Source organism: Heptranchias perlo, chromosome 11 (genome assembly GCF_035084215.1).
Source record: "Heptranchias perlo isolate sHepPer1 chromosome 11, sHepPer1.hap1, whole genome shotgun sequence".
Lineage (NCBI taxonomy): Eukaryota > Metazoa > Chordata > Chondrichthyes > Hexanchiformes > Hexanchidae > Heptranchias > Heptranchias perlo.
Genome location: NC_090335.1, coordinates 24,524,876 through 24,539,615, shown reverse-complemented (window position 1 = coordinate 24,539,615; position 14,740 = coordinate 24,524,876). Strand labels below are relative to the sequence as shown.

The window sequence follows — 14,740 nt, the reverse complement described above, 5'->3', positions numbered from 1 at the left end:
CTGCAAGTTTATTAATGTCCTCTTGCATTTTAGAGCACTCTTCCTTTATAGTGACTATACCCTCCAATTTTGCGTCTTCCGCAAATTTTTTAATTGTACTTGCGATTCCCGAGTCCAAATCATGAATGTAAATTGTGAACAACACTGGTCCCAGCACGAATCCCTGTGGAACACCACTTCCAACCTTTTGCCAGTCTGAGTAACTACCCTTAATCCCACTCTCTGTTTTCTGTTTTGTAGCCAGCTTGCTATCCATTCTGCAACCTGTCCCCTGATTCTACATGCTGACCTTAGTTATGAGTCTACAATGTGGTATCTTATCGAAGGCCTTTTGAAAATCCAAATATATTACATCCACTGCATTACCCTTGTCTACTCTTTCTGTTACTTCTTCACAGAATTCAATAACATTGGTCAGGCATGACTTTCCCTTCTGAAATCCGTGCTGACTATTCTTTATTATATTTTCGCTTTCTAGATGTTTTTCTATTACATCTTTGAGTAAAGATTCCGTTATCTTTCCTACCATCGACATTAAGTTAACTGGTCCATACTTCCCTGGACTTGTTCTGTCTCCCTTTTTAAATATAGGAATCACATTAGCTGCCTGCCAGTCTTCTGGCACTATTCCCTTTTCAAATGAATTTTTTAATGTATGTAATAGTGCCTCTGCTATCTCCTCCCTAACTTCTTTTAATATGCATGGATGCAATCCATCCAGACCAGGGGTTTTATCCTCTCTAAGTTTGATTAGTTTAGCAATTATCTCCCCACTTTCTATCTTAAATATCTTTATATCTTTTTTGATCTCTTCTTCTAATGTCATACCCACCTTGTTAGTCTCCCTGTTAAATACTGAGGCAAAGTAATTATTCAATATTTCTGCCATTTCACTGTCATTACCTCTGAGTTTATCTTGTGCATCCCTTAGTGGCCCTATCCCTATCCTGATTTTCTCTTGCTATTTATGTGTCTGTAGAATATTTTACTATTTCTTTTTATATTCCTTGATAATTTAATTTCGTAGTTCCTCTTTGCTTTCCTAATTGTTTTTTGACTTCTTTCCTAACCTTTTCATATTCCCTTTTGTCATCCTTTCCTTTACTGTCTGTGTACGTAGTGTATGCCTTTTTTTGAGTTTCAATTTTACTCTTATCTCTGTATTCATCCATGGTGTTTCATTATCGGCTAGTTTGTTCTTGTTTTTTAGAGGATTATATTTCTCCTGAACTCCATTGATCACCATTTTAAATATTTCCCACTGTTGTTCCATCTCTTTGTCTATCAAAATTCTTTTCCAGTTTACCTCCTCTAGTTCCAATCTCATCCACTCAAAATTAGCTTTTTTCCAATCTATTACTTTGGTCTTTGTCTCCTTATGTCTTTCTCGATCATTATTTTAAACCTTATTATGTTATGATCGCTATTTCCTGGATGTTCTCCTATGCTTACTTCTCTTATCTGCTCTGGTTCATTTCCCATTACTAGATCCAGCCGTGATTCCTCTTTTGATGGGCTTCTCACATACAAGGTAAGAAAGGAGTTGTGTACACAGTCCATTCCCCTTTCCCCTTTCCCTATCTCTTCTTGCCAGTTTATTTGGGAGTAGTTGAAATGTCTCATGATTATTTTTTGATGTTTTTTACTCATTTCATAGATTTGCCTACATATTTCTTCCTCCACTTCCCTTCCACTATTAGGTGGTCTGTAGATTATATCTATTAATGTGATCGATCACTTCTTATCCTTTATCTCAATCCATATGGATTCTGTTTCTATCTTAATATTACTTATGTCCCTTTTTTCTATTGCCATTATGTAGTCTCTAATTAGTACAGCTACCCCATCCCCTTATTCCTTCCCTATTCTTTCTAAATATGTTATATCCTGCAATATCTAATTATCAGTTCTGTTCTTTATGTAACCATGCTTCAGTTATTCCTCTACATCTGGCTCCTCACTACAGATTATTGCCTCCAGTTCCCCCATTTTTTTTCAGATGCTGTGCACTTTGCACATTGTTGCTGTTACTGTTGCTACGAAAGGGTTGTTAATCCTTCAACAATAACTTCCGCAGGTAATTCGGGCATGAATAGATATTAAACAATAACGTTTAATAGATTGACTCGTAACAATATTATAGTTATAATACAACTTTCTTCAGATTACATTAAATGACAAACAATCAATACAACCTCGTCCTGGACTCGAACTGATCAAGTCTGACCTCCTCGGCTGCCTGGGGTGGTGGACTTCCGACTGCCCTCTCGAGAGCTCTAACCTTTGGGAGGGAGAATGCCCTATCTTGATACTATTTGGCTGCATTGTTCTGCACATAAGCATCTCTGGTCGTAAGTCATCCCACCGTGCTGACGCTACATTAGCAACTCAAGATAAGCTGTTATACGTAACGTAGCTAATCACCTCAACCCTCATCTCTGTTTACAAGCTGTATGATCCTTTAAGGAATACGTGGGCACTTCTTATCTGAGCACAGCCCCCACATTCAGCCTTGCACGGCCCAACCAATGATGGTTTCTTAGCCACTTCTCTTGTTTTGGTGTAAATCACCTTCTGATGTTAATATTATCTATTCTATGGCCTCCCTGATGTTCTGCTGTGTAAGCTGTCCTTGTTCTCACAGAGATGCTGAACCATGCCCCCACCCTTTCTCAACATCGCCCTCTTGCTAAATGTTTTGACACAATGCAAGCCAGGATATTTGACTATTCTTGTTTTAAACCATATTTTTACATCTGTACAGGCAATTTAATTTGTTTTAAATAATTGTTCCCCTCACTTTATTTTTAACTCATTTTGTACTTATGTTCTATAACTGGCCGTTTATGTTACCCATGTTCCTTACCTTGGTCTGACCTTTACTCCCATCTCCTATTTCTTTTATTTTCAGACTTATGATATTTTCACCAGATCCCTCCCCCTGTCTTACTAGTTTAAAGTCCTATCCACAGCCCTATTTATCTTTTCCGCTAGGACTCTGATCCCATTCCGGTTCAGGTGGAGCTCATTCCAGTGGTACAGTTCCTTTCTGTCCCAGTACTGGTGCCAATGTCCCATGAAATGGAACCCTCCTTCCCACACCACTCTTTCAGCCATGCATTCACCTTCCTGATCTGCCTATCCCTATGTCAATTAGCATGTGGCTTAGGTAGTTATCCCAAGATTGCCACCTATAAAGTCCTGTTTTTTAATTTAATTCCTAACTTCTGACATTCCCTTAGCAGGACCTCCTTCCTTTTCTTCCCTATGTCATTGGTCCCAACATGGACCAGATTAACTGACCGTCCCCCTCCCTTTCCAAGTTCCTCTCTAGTTGCTCTGAGATATCCTTTACCTTTGCACCAGGTAGGCAACACACTCTTCTGTACTCTCGGTCGTGACTGCAGAGGACATTAACTATCCCCCCTAATTATCGGATTCCCGATGACTACAACCTTTCTATTCTGCTGTTCCCCCCCCCCCCCCCTTGGACTGCCTTCTGCTCCACATGCCATGGTTAGCATTCTGGCTGTCCAACCCTCAGCCTGCATCCTTATCCTCTCAGGCAGCAAGTACATTGTACCTGTTAGATAGGACCAATGTCTCCGGGACCTCCTTCTCTACCTCCCCTTGGCTCTCCTCCCCTTGCTGACTAAAAGTCACACTCTCCCCTTCCTGCACCTGTGCTTTCCTCTGACTTGTGACTGTACTCTGGAGAAAACTATCCAGATATTCGTCCCCCTCCCTTATGTGTCTCTAACTCGCACTCCAGCTCACGGATTATGGCAGAGACGTTACCTGTAGCAATCCGGGACAGTCTCCACAAACTCCCACATATCACAGTCCCAATACATAGCCTGCACTGCCATTTCTAGATTTTAAAAAAATTCTTTATTCATTTATTTATTAGCATTAATTTAGTTCTAGATATAATACATTTACTTGAGATCTAGAGTATATTTAGTGCATGGATTCAGCTTGATTTCAGATTAATTAGTAGCTAATTAGCTCTGTTTTTTGTTTATTAACTTCTTTATATTTTATCTCCTTAACTTCTATTTATTATTTATGTATACCAGATTTTAATTTAATGAAATTCAGATCCCTTTAATGCTAGTACGCTCTGTTTAGTTAATTTTAGTTTTACCCCCTTAGATCTGATTAATTGATTAAACACTTAGCTTAATTAGATAATAAATTAAACACTTAGGTGTAATTCCTCAGGCTCCACCGGTCTGATGTCACTTTTTCAGATTCAGAATTTTTTTTCAGATTTTCCCTGCATTTCTTTTACTGCCACTCCACTTGTCCACTTCTCCCCTGTGCTCTTTAAGAGCTTCGCTCAGCCGCTTCTCTCCCGCGCTCTTTAAGAGTTTTCAATGAATCAATGGTGGTATAGAATGGAGGCAATCTACTGAGCACAATAGAGTAGAAAGTTCCCAGATCCTATCCCTGGTCTGTCTTGATGTTAAGAGCCTGAAATGTGGCACCGCTGTGGGCATGGAAGCCTGAGGCCTGATTTGTGCCCATTGCACATTGTGTGTGCCTGTGCACTGGGCAGTGGGTAGTACAGCGAGAGCCTGCATAAAAATTGTGAGAAAGGCTCATGGGGGTCCTAATTTTTATGGAAATTTGGGGTCCTCCCCATAGTGTGGCTTGAGCACCTGAGCAGCACTCCAGACATTCGGCACCCATTTGGAATGGATGCTTTGAATTTACCTCCTCAGTAGCCTGTTCCTTCGGATGGGGCCTCCCTTTGTTTCCAGATCTTGCTATTTTGGTCTCCAAAGGCCAATGCATGGCAGGGGTCTTTGTGTCCAAAGTATTTAAAATGTTTGAAGGGAAACTTGCATCCCTTCACTGGTTACTGGCATCTGACATTCTGGCTTTTCCAGGGCATCAGGCACTAGATGCTAGGATTGCCACAAAATTATATAAATGAGATGACCTTGTTTTGCTCTACTAAGTTAGCTCATAGGGGCCCAGGCCCATACAGCGCCTCAGGAGCAGCAGTCCCAGTGATTTTGTGCTGGTCAATAGGTAAGGCTATCAAGGGATATGGATCAAAGGCGGGTAAATGGAGTTGAGTTACGGATCAGCCATGATCTAATTGAATGGCAAAACAGGCTCGAATGGCTGAATGGCCTACTCCTGTTCCTATGTAACAAAAAATTATATTTTACTGGAATGTGGAATGTGGCCAGCTATAGGTTTTATCATTTCCTATTTTTAATTTCCAGAAGTTCAGGGGTGGTGCTTTTCTATTATTTACTAATGTGTTTCGTACAATAAAACTTTCACTCTCTGTGAGGTACAACAGGGGTTAGTTTTTAACGTGTGTGTCATTTTTAACCCATCCAGGCAAAGCATTATTTCACCTGCTGCCCGGAATCTGCTTGGAGAACAGTCAGCACTTCTGAGATCCTTATATTCAAATTTGATCTGTGTCTTGCTCGATAACAAAAGAAATTGTTTTAACTTTCAAAGGCGATATTTTGATACCTCAAAATCAAAGTGAAAATGGTGAGTAGTTTTGATTTTTGTTTTTCAGTGTGAGTCTGTTGTGATTTGGATCAAAGCAGGAAAGGGCCCTATATTTTTTTCCCCCAAATGGCAAAATTTCTCAAAGTCTACGGTCTTTCTTTCTTTCTTCCTTTCGTTTCTTTCCTTTCCTTCCAATAGCTGCAGCACGTGAGTGGCCTGCACTCTGTGTCCATAAGAAACGCTTCGGATTAAGGTGACCCTTGACCTCAGCGAGCAGGGGTCTTAGAATGCTGAACTACATGATACCCAACTTCAGTAGCTGCAGAATCAGCCTGGCCCTGCCTCTTTTTTTCATATATGACAAAAGGAAAGGGCAGAAGTGTCAACCTGAGATACACCAACATCTCCCATGGCCATTGCATATCTGTCCCTTTACTGAGCATTGTCTCCACATGCCCATTGATCAGCATGACAACAGATTTAATGTCAGCATTGAAATTAGTGAAGCCCCTATTAAAGGCTGTCTCCATGTGATCTCTAAGCCTGTTCAAAGAAAAGGAGACAGTGGAGACCAAGGGCTGTATGGCACTATATAGAAATTACAAAACAAGAACAGGCCGTTCAACTCAATCAGTCTATGTTAGTGTTTATCCTCCACATAGGCAGTAGTGCTAATCTCATGAGTCTGTAGTCTGAGCATTCATGAGGGATAATAAGACTCTATTGTGGATGTCCCTGGAGTTGCAATATGCTCCATGGTGGAATGCAGAGTTTCTATTCTGTGCATCAGCACACCACACACGCAGGTTGTGGACTCCTTCATGCTAGTTACCATGAGCTGAAAGCTGCTAGGAACTCTCTCCAATGACTACAGCATTCTTTCATACTCAGAAAGTATCCTTCTTTTAAAAGCAGGGTGTTTGAGGACTGAGTTCCTGCTCTTAGGAACTGAGAATGGACATAAGTTAACCCTCCAGTCAGCTGGCACCTGCCTCTCCTACCGTAGTGCTTTATGTAGCACCCAATGCACTCCTCTCAAGCTCTCCTCTACATCCCCTAAGGTGGATGTATCTGCGCTACTGTTTTGCAGGGTTAGATTAAAGGATGCAACATGCTGTGAGATACAAGGTTGCTCCACTTCCCTGACCTTTGCTTCAGATTCCTGTGGCATGTCTATATAAAGGGAAGAGGAACAAGTGTTACAATTATATGTTCCCGATAAGGTCATGAAATGTAGCATTCAGCTAAATGAGTGGCATGATCCTTTTTTTTAATGCGTGGTTTGTTGGCAATGAGTGAGTGACTAAATAGGATGGAGAATGAATGAAGTATAACTTTGCTACCAACCCTGACCAGGCATTCTATTTCTCCATCTCCTGCTTCCCCTATAGTCACGCTTCCTACAGAGCCACTTCTACAAATGCAGCAAGAGGATGCAGACTTGGGAGTCCTCCTCTCATGCATATTCTCTCCCTCTTGTTAAATGCAGAGTTATCCTGCAAAACCAATGGAAGGCATTAAGTACTTGAATTGGTAGTATGACAAATCCATGTACCACATTGGTGACATAGCCAATGTACCACATTGGTGTCCATGTGACAGAAATGGTGTTGTCATGACAGGAACATGCATCATGCCAATCCAGTACATAGAAGGAGTTGTCAAAGGGAGCAGCGATTAAGGATGTTGCATAAAGAAAGTGGTAGGAAAGTGAAGTACTGAGAAGAGTATTATGGTGCATAATGGGCAACCATGGGAAACTAGCCAAGTACTGTAAGATCATTATGGGTGGGAAAGGACTCTTCATTACATTCATAGTTAATACACTGGATTCAATGAGGTTACAAAGTTTAGTGCAAGTACTCATCTAATCTACCGTCCTATTGTAATGATGTAGATTCGGGTGTACAAATTTTACCAGCTGCCAGACTTCAAAGGATGGTCTGCTGACCCACCATGCCCAAAGTTCAACTCAGTAATTTTATGATTTCATCTACAGAAGAAACATGACTTTCAATATGAATGTTTTTGATTTACTAAGAGCAGCTGGCTACTGTTTCAGAGTAATCATTAGCAGCTGTTTACCACCCTTATTACATAACTCGCATGTTTATAAAAAAACACTGAAATGTAAATATACTCCACAACTAATGTTTATAAAAAAACTGAAATGGCTTTATGGTTGATATAAAAAAAAATGAAATTATTTTCTTAAAAGGTTCATAATGAAACTATATGAAAAGCAATAATGCTGCTGAACTGTAAAGCTTTCAAGTTTAAAGTGCTGGCAAAATAAATATGGAAAATGCAGGTGCGCAACATACAGTGAATTTTTAATAAGATTTCATGAAAGAGTTTTTTACTGATGTATGTTCATAGCTATCCTCACTGGTGAACAGATGAATTTGAAATCTGCAAGTGTGTTAGTTTCCATGTAACCTGAACCACCAGTACACGTCATTATTTGGTGACAAAAAAACATTAACTTTGAAATATGTTAATATGTATAAAAATGATTCAGTGATGTATTTGAATAGCTAAATTCAGGAAGAGTGTATTAAATATAAACTTTCTGAAGCCAGGTGTTTCCCTTTGAGTTCGGTGTATATCATTTCTTTGTGACAAAATTAAGTGGAGAAATGTGTCCCTTTTAATAGAAAATTATTAATCATTGTCTATATTTAAATACAATAACACTAAGTTCCCTTTTTAATTCATTTGGTATGTTTCTTTAGGCAAAAGAAAAATCAGCTCCAGCACTGACTTTACTCTGCTTCCTCTTTCTACTCAACTTTGTTTTAAAACTGCTCGCAACCAGCTGGATTCCCAGAAGCCTTCCATGTGACGTGATTATACAGAAAAATGGCTCCTCCATTCAGTTAGACTGTGCAAGCCGTCGACTTATAAGCGTCCCAGGAAACATTCCTTCAAATGCGACCAGTCTAAATTTAGCAGATAATCGGATCACAAATATTTTCAATTACACCTTCTCTAACTTACAAAACCTTACCAAACTAGATTTAAGTCGGAACTGTTTACCTCGAAGCATTTTATTGCATCCGTATGGGAGTGGCATGATTATTGCAGAAGGCAGTTTCTCCATCCTGATAAAAGTACAAGAATTGTACCTGGATGGAAACCACCTCTGGCGAATCCCCAAGAGACTGCCATCTAGTTTACAACTGCTCAGCCTCAGTGACAATAAGATTTTAAATATAACAAAAGAGAACCTACCAAACCTGTCAAATATAGAAACACTTCACTTGTCACAAAACTGTTACCATCACAACCCCTGCAATGTGTCTATCCATATAGAGGATGGGGCGTTTTCAAGTGGCAACAAACTGAAGGTTCTCGCACTTGGCTCGAACAATTTAACTTCTGTTCCTCGTAACCTGCCAGAAACTTTAAGGTCTCTACACCTCGGTAAAAACAAGATTCAAACTATAAACCAGGACGATTTTAGTAATCTGGTTGATCTGGAGATCCTCGACTTAAATGGAAACTGCCCCAGATGTTACAATGTTCCTTACCCGTGTGAACCCTGTCCTGGAGGTCACTCCATTGACATACATCCTTATGCTTTTCAAAGGCTTTCAAAGTTAAAGATATTATTTCTTAACAGCAACTGCCTCCGCAGAATACAAAGCAGCTGGTTTCAAAACTGTACCAGCTTGAAGGTTCTGCATCTTCAACTGAATTTCTTGATTTCTGAAATTGCTACTGGAGACTTTTTAAACTACCTACCTGGGCTAGAAGAACTTGACTTGTCATTCAACTATGAAATAAAATATTATCCAGACAAAATCAGCCTTTCAGGAAATTTTTCCAAATTAGTGTCCCTGAGACAATTACATATTGAAGGTTACGTTTTCAAAGAACTCATTGCACTGGATCTAAAACCACTGTATGGTCTCTGCAATCTCACTGTCCTCAACCTTGGTACGAACTTCATTAAACAAGCAAACTTAATGAGCTTTAAACAACTTACATCGCTAAAGATTATTTATCTGTCAGAGAATAGGATATCACCTCCATCAGATAATGGAGATCTTTTTTATGGTTCTGTATATAAAGGTAAACATTTTCCTTACATAGAATCAGGTTTAAAAGATTCATATTTACAATCTGAAAATAGCAATATGGGATATGAAACCTTAGATAATGATGACCATGTCCCTAGACTAATGGTAAAGTGGGCTTGCCGCTCTTATGGAAAGACATTGGATCTGAGTTTGAACAATATTTTCTTCATCAACCCAAAGCAATTTGAAGGCGTCCCGGAAATAAGGTGCCTGAATTTGTCAGCAAATGCAATCGGGCAAGCTTTAAATGGTACTGAGTTTACATCCTTGCCCAATTTGAAATATTTAGATCTTTCTTTTAATCGACTTGATCCAGCTTATGATAACGCTTTTAAAGAACTAAAGCAACTGGAAGTAATGGACTTAAGTTACAACAAGCACTATTTTATTGTTGAGGGTGTCACGCATAAAATGGGATTTATTGAAAACCTTAAATATTTGAAAGTATTAAACTTAAGCCACAATGCCATCTTCACCTTGACAGAGTCGGGATTGAACAGTGACTCATTGGAAGTTTTGGAATTCCAAGGAAACCGCCTGGATATCTTATGGAATGAGCAGAACAGTAGATTTTTAAGCTTGTTTAAAAATCTAACTAAATTAACATATCTTGATTTGTCTTACAATCAACTTCAACATATCCCATTTGATGTTTTTGAAAATTTACCACATAACTTGACATATTTGTCTTTGAGCCACAACGGTTTAGACATAATTGAGTGGGATAAACTACAATTATTGAAGAATCTGCTGACCTTAGATCTAAGTAACAATAAACTAACCATTGCCCCCGATAGACTGTATGATAACACCAAATCTCTCCAAAAACTTTTACTGAGAAAAAATAGAATTTCTCAACTTCCCGAAAGCTTCCTTACAACAGCAAACAGAATAAAATATCTTGATTTAAGCTATAACAAAATTGAAGTGTTAAACCAGACAGTTTTTCTAGCAAGTGAACAACTTTTCTTAGAAGTACTGGTTTTAAAAGGGAATCCATTTCATTGCACTTGTGAACTTGCACCATTTATTGCATGGATTGATACCTGTGACCTGGATATTCCTCAATTGGCTACTGATGTTACTTGTGATTCACCTGAAGATCAGCGAGGACAGAGCATTATTTTCCTTGATCAGCATGCATGCACAATGGATGACGTTGCAGCTTCATTATGTTTGGCTTCTGCCATCATCATTTTTTGCACTATGGTTATAGCGGTTACCCACCATCTGTTTTACTGGGATGTACAGTACTTTCACTATTTCTGCACGTCTAAGGTGAAAGGGGATCAGTATCACTCTCTTACAATGCAGAGTTGTTCGTACGATGCATTTATTGCTTATGACTCTTCGGATCTGGCTGTGACAGACTGGGTTGTGAATGAACTATTAGTTCATTTGGAAGATAAAGGAGAAAGGCACTTTTGCCTCTGTTTGGAAGAGAGAGACTGGGGGTTAGGAATGGCTGTTGTCGACAATCTTTCCCAAAGTATACATGCGAGCAAAAAGACTGTGTTTGTGCTCACAAGGAGCTATGTCAAGAGAGGAACTTTCAAAACAGCCTTTTATATGGCTCACCAAAGACTAATGGATGAAAATGAAGATGTGATTGTGCTGATTCTATTAGAACCTGTTTTAATAACCTCAAAGTATCTAAGATTGAGGAAGAGATTATGTAGAAGCTCTGTGCTATACTGGCCTAAAAACCCTAATGCTGAAGGTTTTTTCTGGCAGTGCTTAAGAAATGTAATAGCAACAAACAATCAGTCAAGATACAACACAATTGCTGAATTCACTTAACTCCAATTGAACCTTTTTGCTTTTATCCACGTCATATACAAGCTCTAATCAGGCAGGCTAAAAACTCAAATGTACCTGCATGGCTATCCATGGCTTGTACCTGCATGGCTAAGTATGGCTTGACCATCTTAAGCTCAACCATTGCTCCTTTCCACGACCAAGTTATATTACAACTTTAAGGTCAACATGGAGAGCAAGACCAAGTCTAAATTTCTCAATTCCCTTCTTGATAATAAACTGTCAAACTGGCTACCCCCACAGCTCCCTCCATCCTCACTGTGGACACCAACTGTGAGGACCTCATGGATTTCTGTATGATCAAAATTGGGACATCCTTCTCCCAGCTCTATTGCTCAGACCACTTCTCCATCTGATCACCCACTACCGCTTATTACAGTTTCGCTCCCATCTGACCTCCCACCATCACAATACCTATTTTGTCCTTCAAGCTTTACCACCTACTTCCTCAATTTCCTCCCATAGCAACCCTTGATCACCCAACTTCTCCTTCTCAGTACCATGATTGTAACATCATCAACCTGTCCCTTTTCTCCAGCTCGGTCCTTATATCCTTCAAAATGGCGGCCATTATTCTCCCTCCTCAAATCCCACTCTTGATCCTTCCACCCTTTCTAAATTCTGCTCCATCTACAATCTTCCCTTTCTTTCTATAGTCCTGAAATGCATTGTTGCTTTGCAATTGCAATCTCACCTCTCCCACTAATCCCTGTTTGAAGCCCACCAATCAGGCTACTGCCTCAATCTTAGTACCAAGACGACACTGGTCAAAGTCGCCAAAGACTCTTGTGTGAGCACAATTCATTCTCTCTTCTTACCCCACTTGACCTCTTTATGACAGCATCAACCATTCCAGCTTCCTCAAACATCTCTCCACCTAGGTCTACCTCTCTCCTGGTTCCATTTATGCCTGTTGCATCATTGACACTACTTTATCTCAAGTGGCTTCTCCTCCCATGCCCACATAATCACCTGCATCATCCTTGCACCCACCTCTTTATTATTTACATGATGATTCTTGAAGATATAATTTAGAAGCATGGAATCAGTTTCCACATGCGTGCCAGTGATGCTCATTATTCCCCATCTACCTTCTCCATCAAGCCATGGCTGACACCTCTCCTTTCAGCTGCCTGAACAGCACAAAAACTTGGAAGAGCCATAATTTCCTCCAGTTTAATGTCAGCAAAACTGAAGCTATCATATTCGGCTCTCATAAGCAACTATGATCTTCCAGCCTTGATTCCATCAACCTCCCCCCGGCTACCACCACAGTCTGAGCCCAGATGTGTGAAATCTCGGCATTCTGCTGGATACTGAACTCAGCTTCCTCTCCCACATCCTATCAGTCACTAAGATTGCTTTCTTTCATTTCCAAGAACTCGCCCGTTTCTGCCCCTACCTCTCTCTCTCAGCCACCAAAACCCAAATTCATACCTTTATAACAGTGAGGCTGGGTTTCTCCAACATTCTTCTCGATGTTTTTCCTGTCTGCACCCTTCACACACTTTGTCACTTCTTTTGCATAGGCTTCCCCACCCCACGTCCTCGCCCTTCGATAGCTATCAATAGAGGAAACGGTATTATTAACAATATAATTGTAATTCAATCCATTAAACTTACTTTGAGCTTACCTATTTACCTATTATCGAGTAGGATGAGGGGAAATCATAATACTGGTGCAGTGATAGTTCAGTTTAAGTGAGTACTGCTTCTGAAAACACTTATTTTATTTGATTTAAGATGTGTTCTGTTCCAGTATATGCAGTGGGGCCACTGTGTTGTTTTGTTTACTTGATGTTGTCATAATAACCTTTTTTGCCTTATTCACTATGTCCAATTCTCCATTTCAACCTAATCATGAGAAAGTGGTTCTGGTCAGGTCTTGATATGGATACATATATAAGGTATTGAATTTCCATGTGGTGAGTAGCACTTTTACACCAATGGAAGAAGGTCTGTGCCCACCAGTGATCCAGAGAGGTACTTGCAAGAGAGTTTCCTGGGTGAGCCCAATTGCATATCCATTGGAGTAGTGATTGTCATAAATTCCATATCAAATAGGGATAATCTGCTGGAGTGCATGGAAATTATGCATTTTAACAAATTAATTTAGGACAGGCTTTGGAGTAACCTCCCCTCCCCCTCTTTCCCAGCATATGGCACCATCTCCAACTTCCCTTCCCACCAATCCCTGGATATAGTGGTCACTAATACTGCTGCCTCTAGCTTGCCCACCTACTGATTCCCTGCCTGAGTTATGATACTGCTACTTATAAGTCATTGACTTAGAATCATAGAATCATACAGCACAGAAGGAGGCCATTTGGCCCATCGTGTCTGTGCCGGCTCTTTGAAAGAACTATCCAATTATTCCAGCTACCCTGCCCATAGCCCTGCAAATTTCTCCTTTTCAAATATATATCTAATTCCCATTTGAAAATTACTATTAAATCTGCTTCCACCACCTTTTCAGGCATTCTAGATCATAACAACAACTCACTGTGTAAAAAAATGTCTCCTCATTTCCCCCCTGGATCTTTTGCCAATTATCTTAAATCTGTGTCCTCTGGTTAACGACCCGCCTGCCCGTGGAAACAGTTTCTCCCCAGCTACTCATAATTTTGAATGGCTTTATCGATCTCCCCTTAACATTCTGTGCTCTAAGGAGAACAATCCCAGCTTCTATAGTCTCTCCACAAAACTGAAGTCCCTCTGAGTCCCAGTGCTGGTGCTTCTCTTCACCTGCTGTTGCAGAAATAAACAGCAGATAGAGGTTAAAAATGAAAGAGCAAGACACAGATGAAGTGGCAAGCAATTATTGTTGAATCATTTAAAAGCAGACTGGGGAATGGGTAATACAGTTAATTAGAACTGTGCCCTTTCACCTCTGGGACCCCAGTTCTTAATCAATCCAGGCTGAAGGGATGAATGTGCCTTCCCTCTATCAGCTGTAAAGTTCCTAAATCACACAGAAGCAAAAGGGGATGATCTTCAGGGATTGAGATTCAAGGTTATTGTAGAGGGAGTGCAGAGGGAATTTTTATCTGCATCTAATCTATGCCACATCTGAAATTGCAGCCAAATATAGAAACTCCCTGTTTCTGTTATAAGAAATGTTATGATCAGAGCTTAATAATTATGGTAATTCTGGGCATTGATCATAATCATGCTGTTACTATCTTTGGAGATTTACATTTTATTAATCCCCTTCCAAATGAACCTAATGAGTTACTTTTTAAGATCTAAAAATAATTGCGAGGATATGGATAGCAACCTGTAGAAAAGAAGCAATTATACCATATTACAGTATGGCGAGGTGGGGGGGAGGACATCCTGTCCCTTACTGCATT

The 14,740-nt window shown here is 39.9% G+C and overlaps 1 protein-coding gene across 1 annotated transcript in view; it reads left to right on the top strand.

Annotated features, from left to right (window-relative positions):
• LOC137326826 (toll-like receptor 8) overlaps window positions 1-11,369 on the top strand; it is a 39,042-nt gene extending 27,673 nt beyond the window's left edge. The window contains exons 3-4 of the mRNA XM_067992206.1: window positions 8,220-9,528; window positions 9,610-11,369. Of these exons, the coding sequence (XP_067848307.1) occupies window positions 8,220-9,528; window positions 9,610-11,369 (3,069 nt within the window). The remainder of the gene's footprint in view (window positions 1-8,219; window positions 9,529-9,609) is intronic.
• The last annotated feature ends 3,371 nt before the right edge of the window (window positions 11,370-14,740 follow it).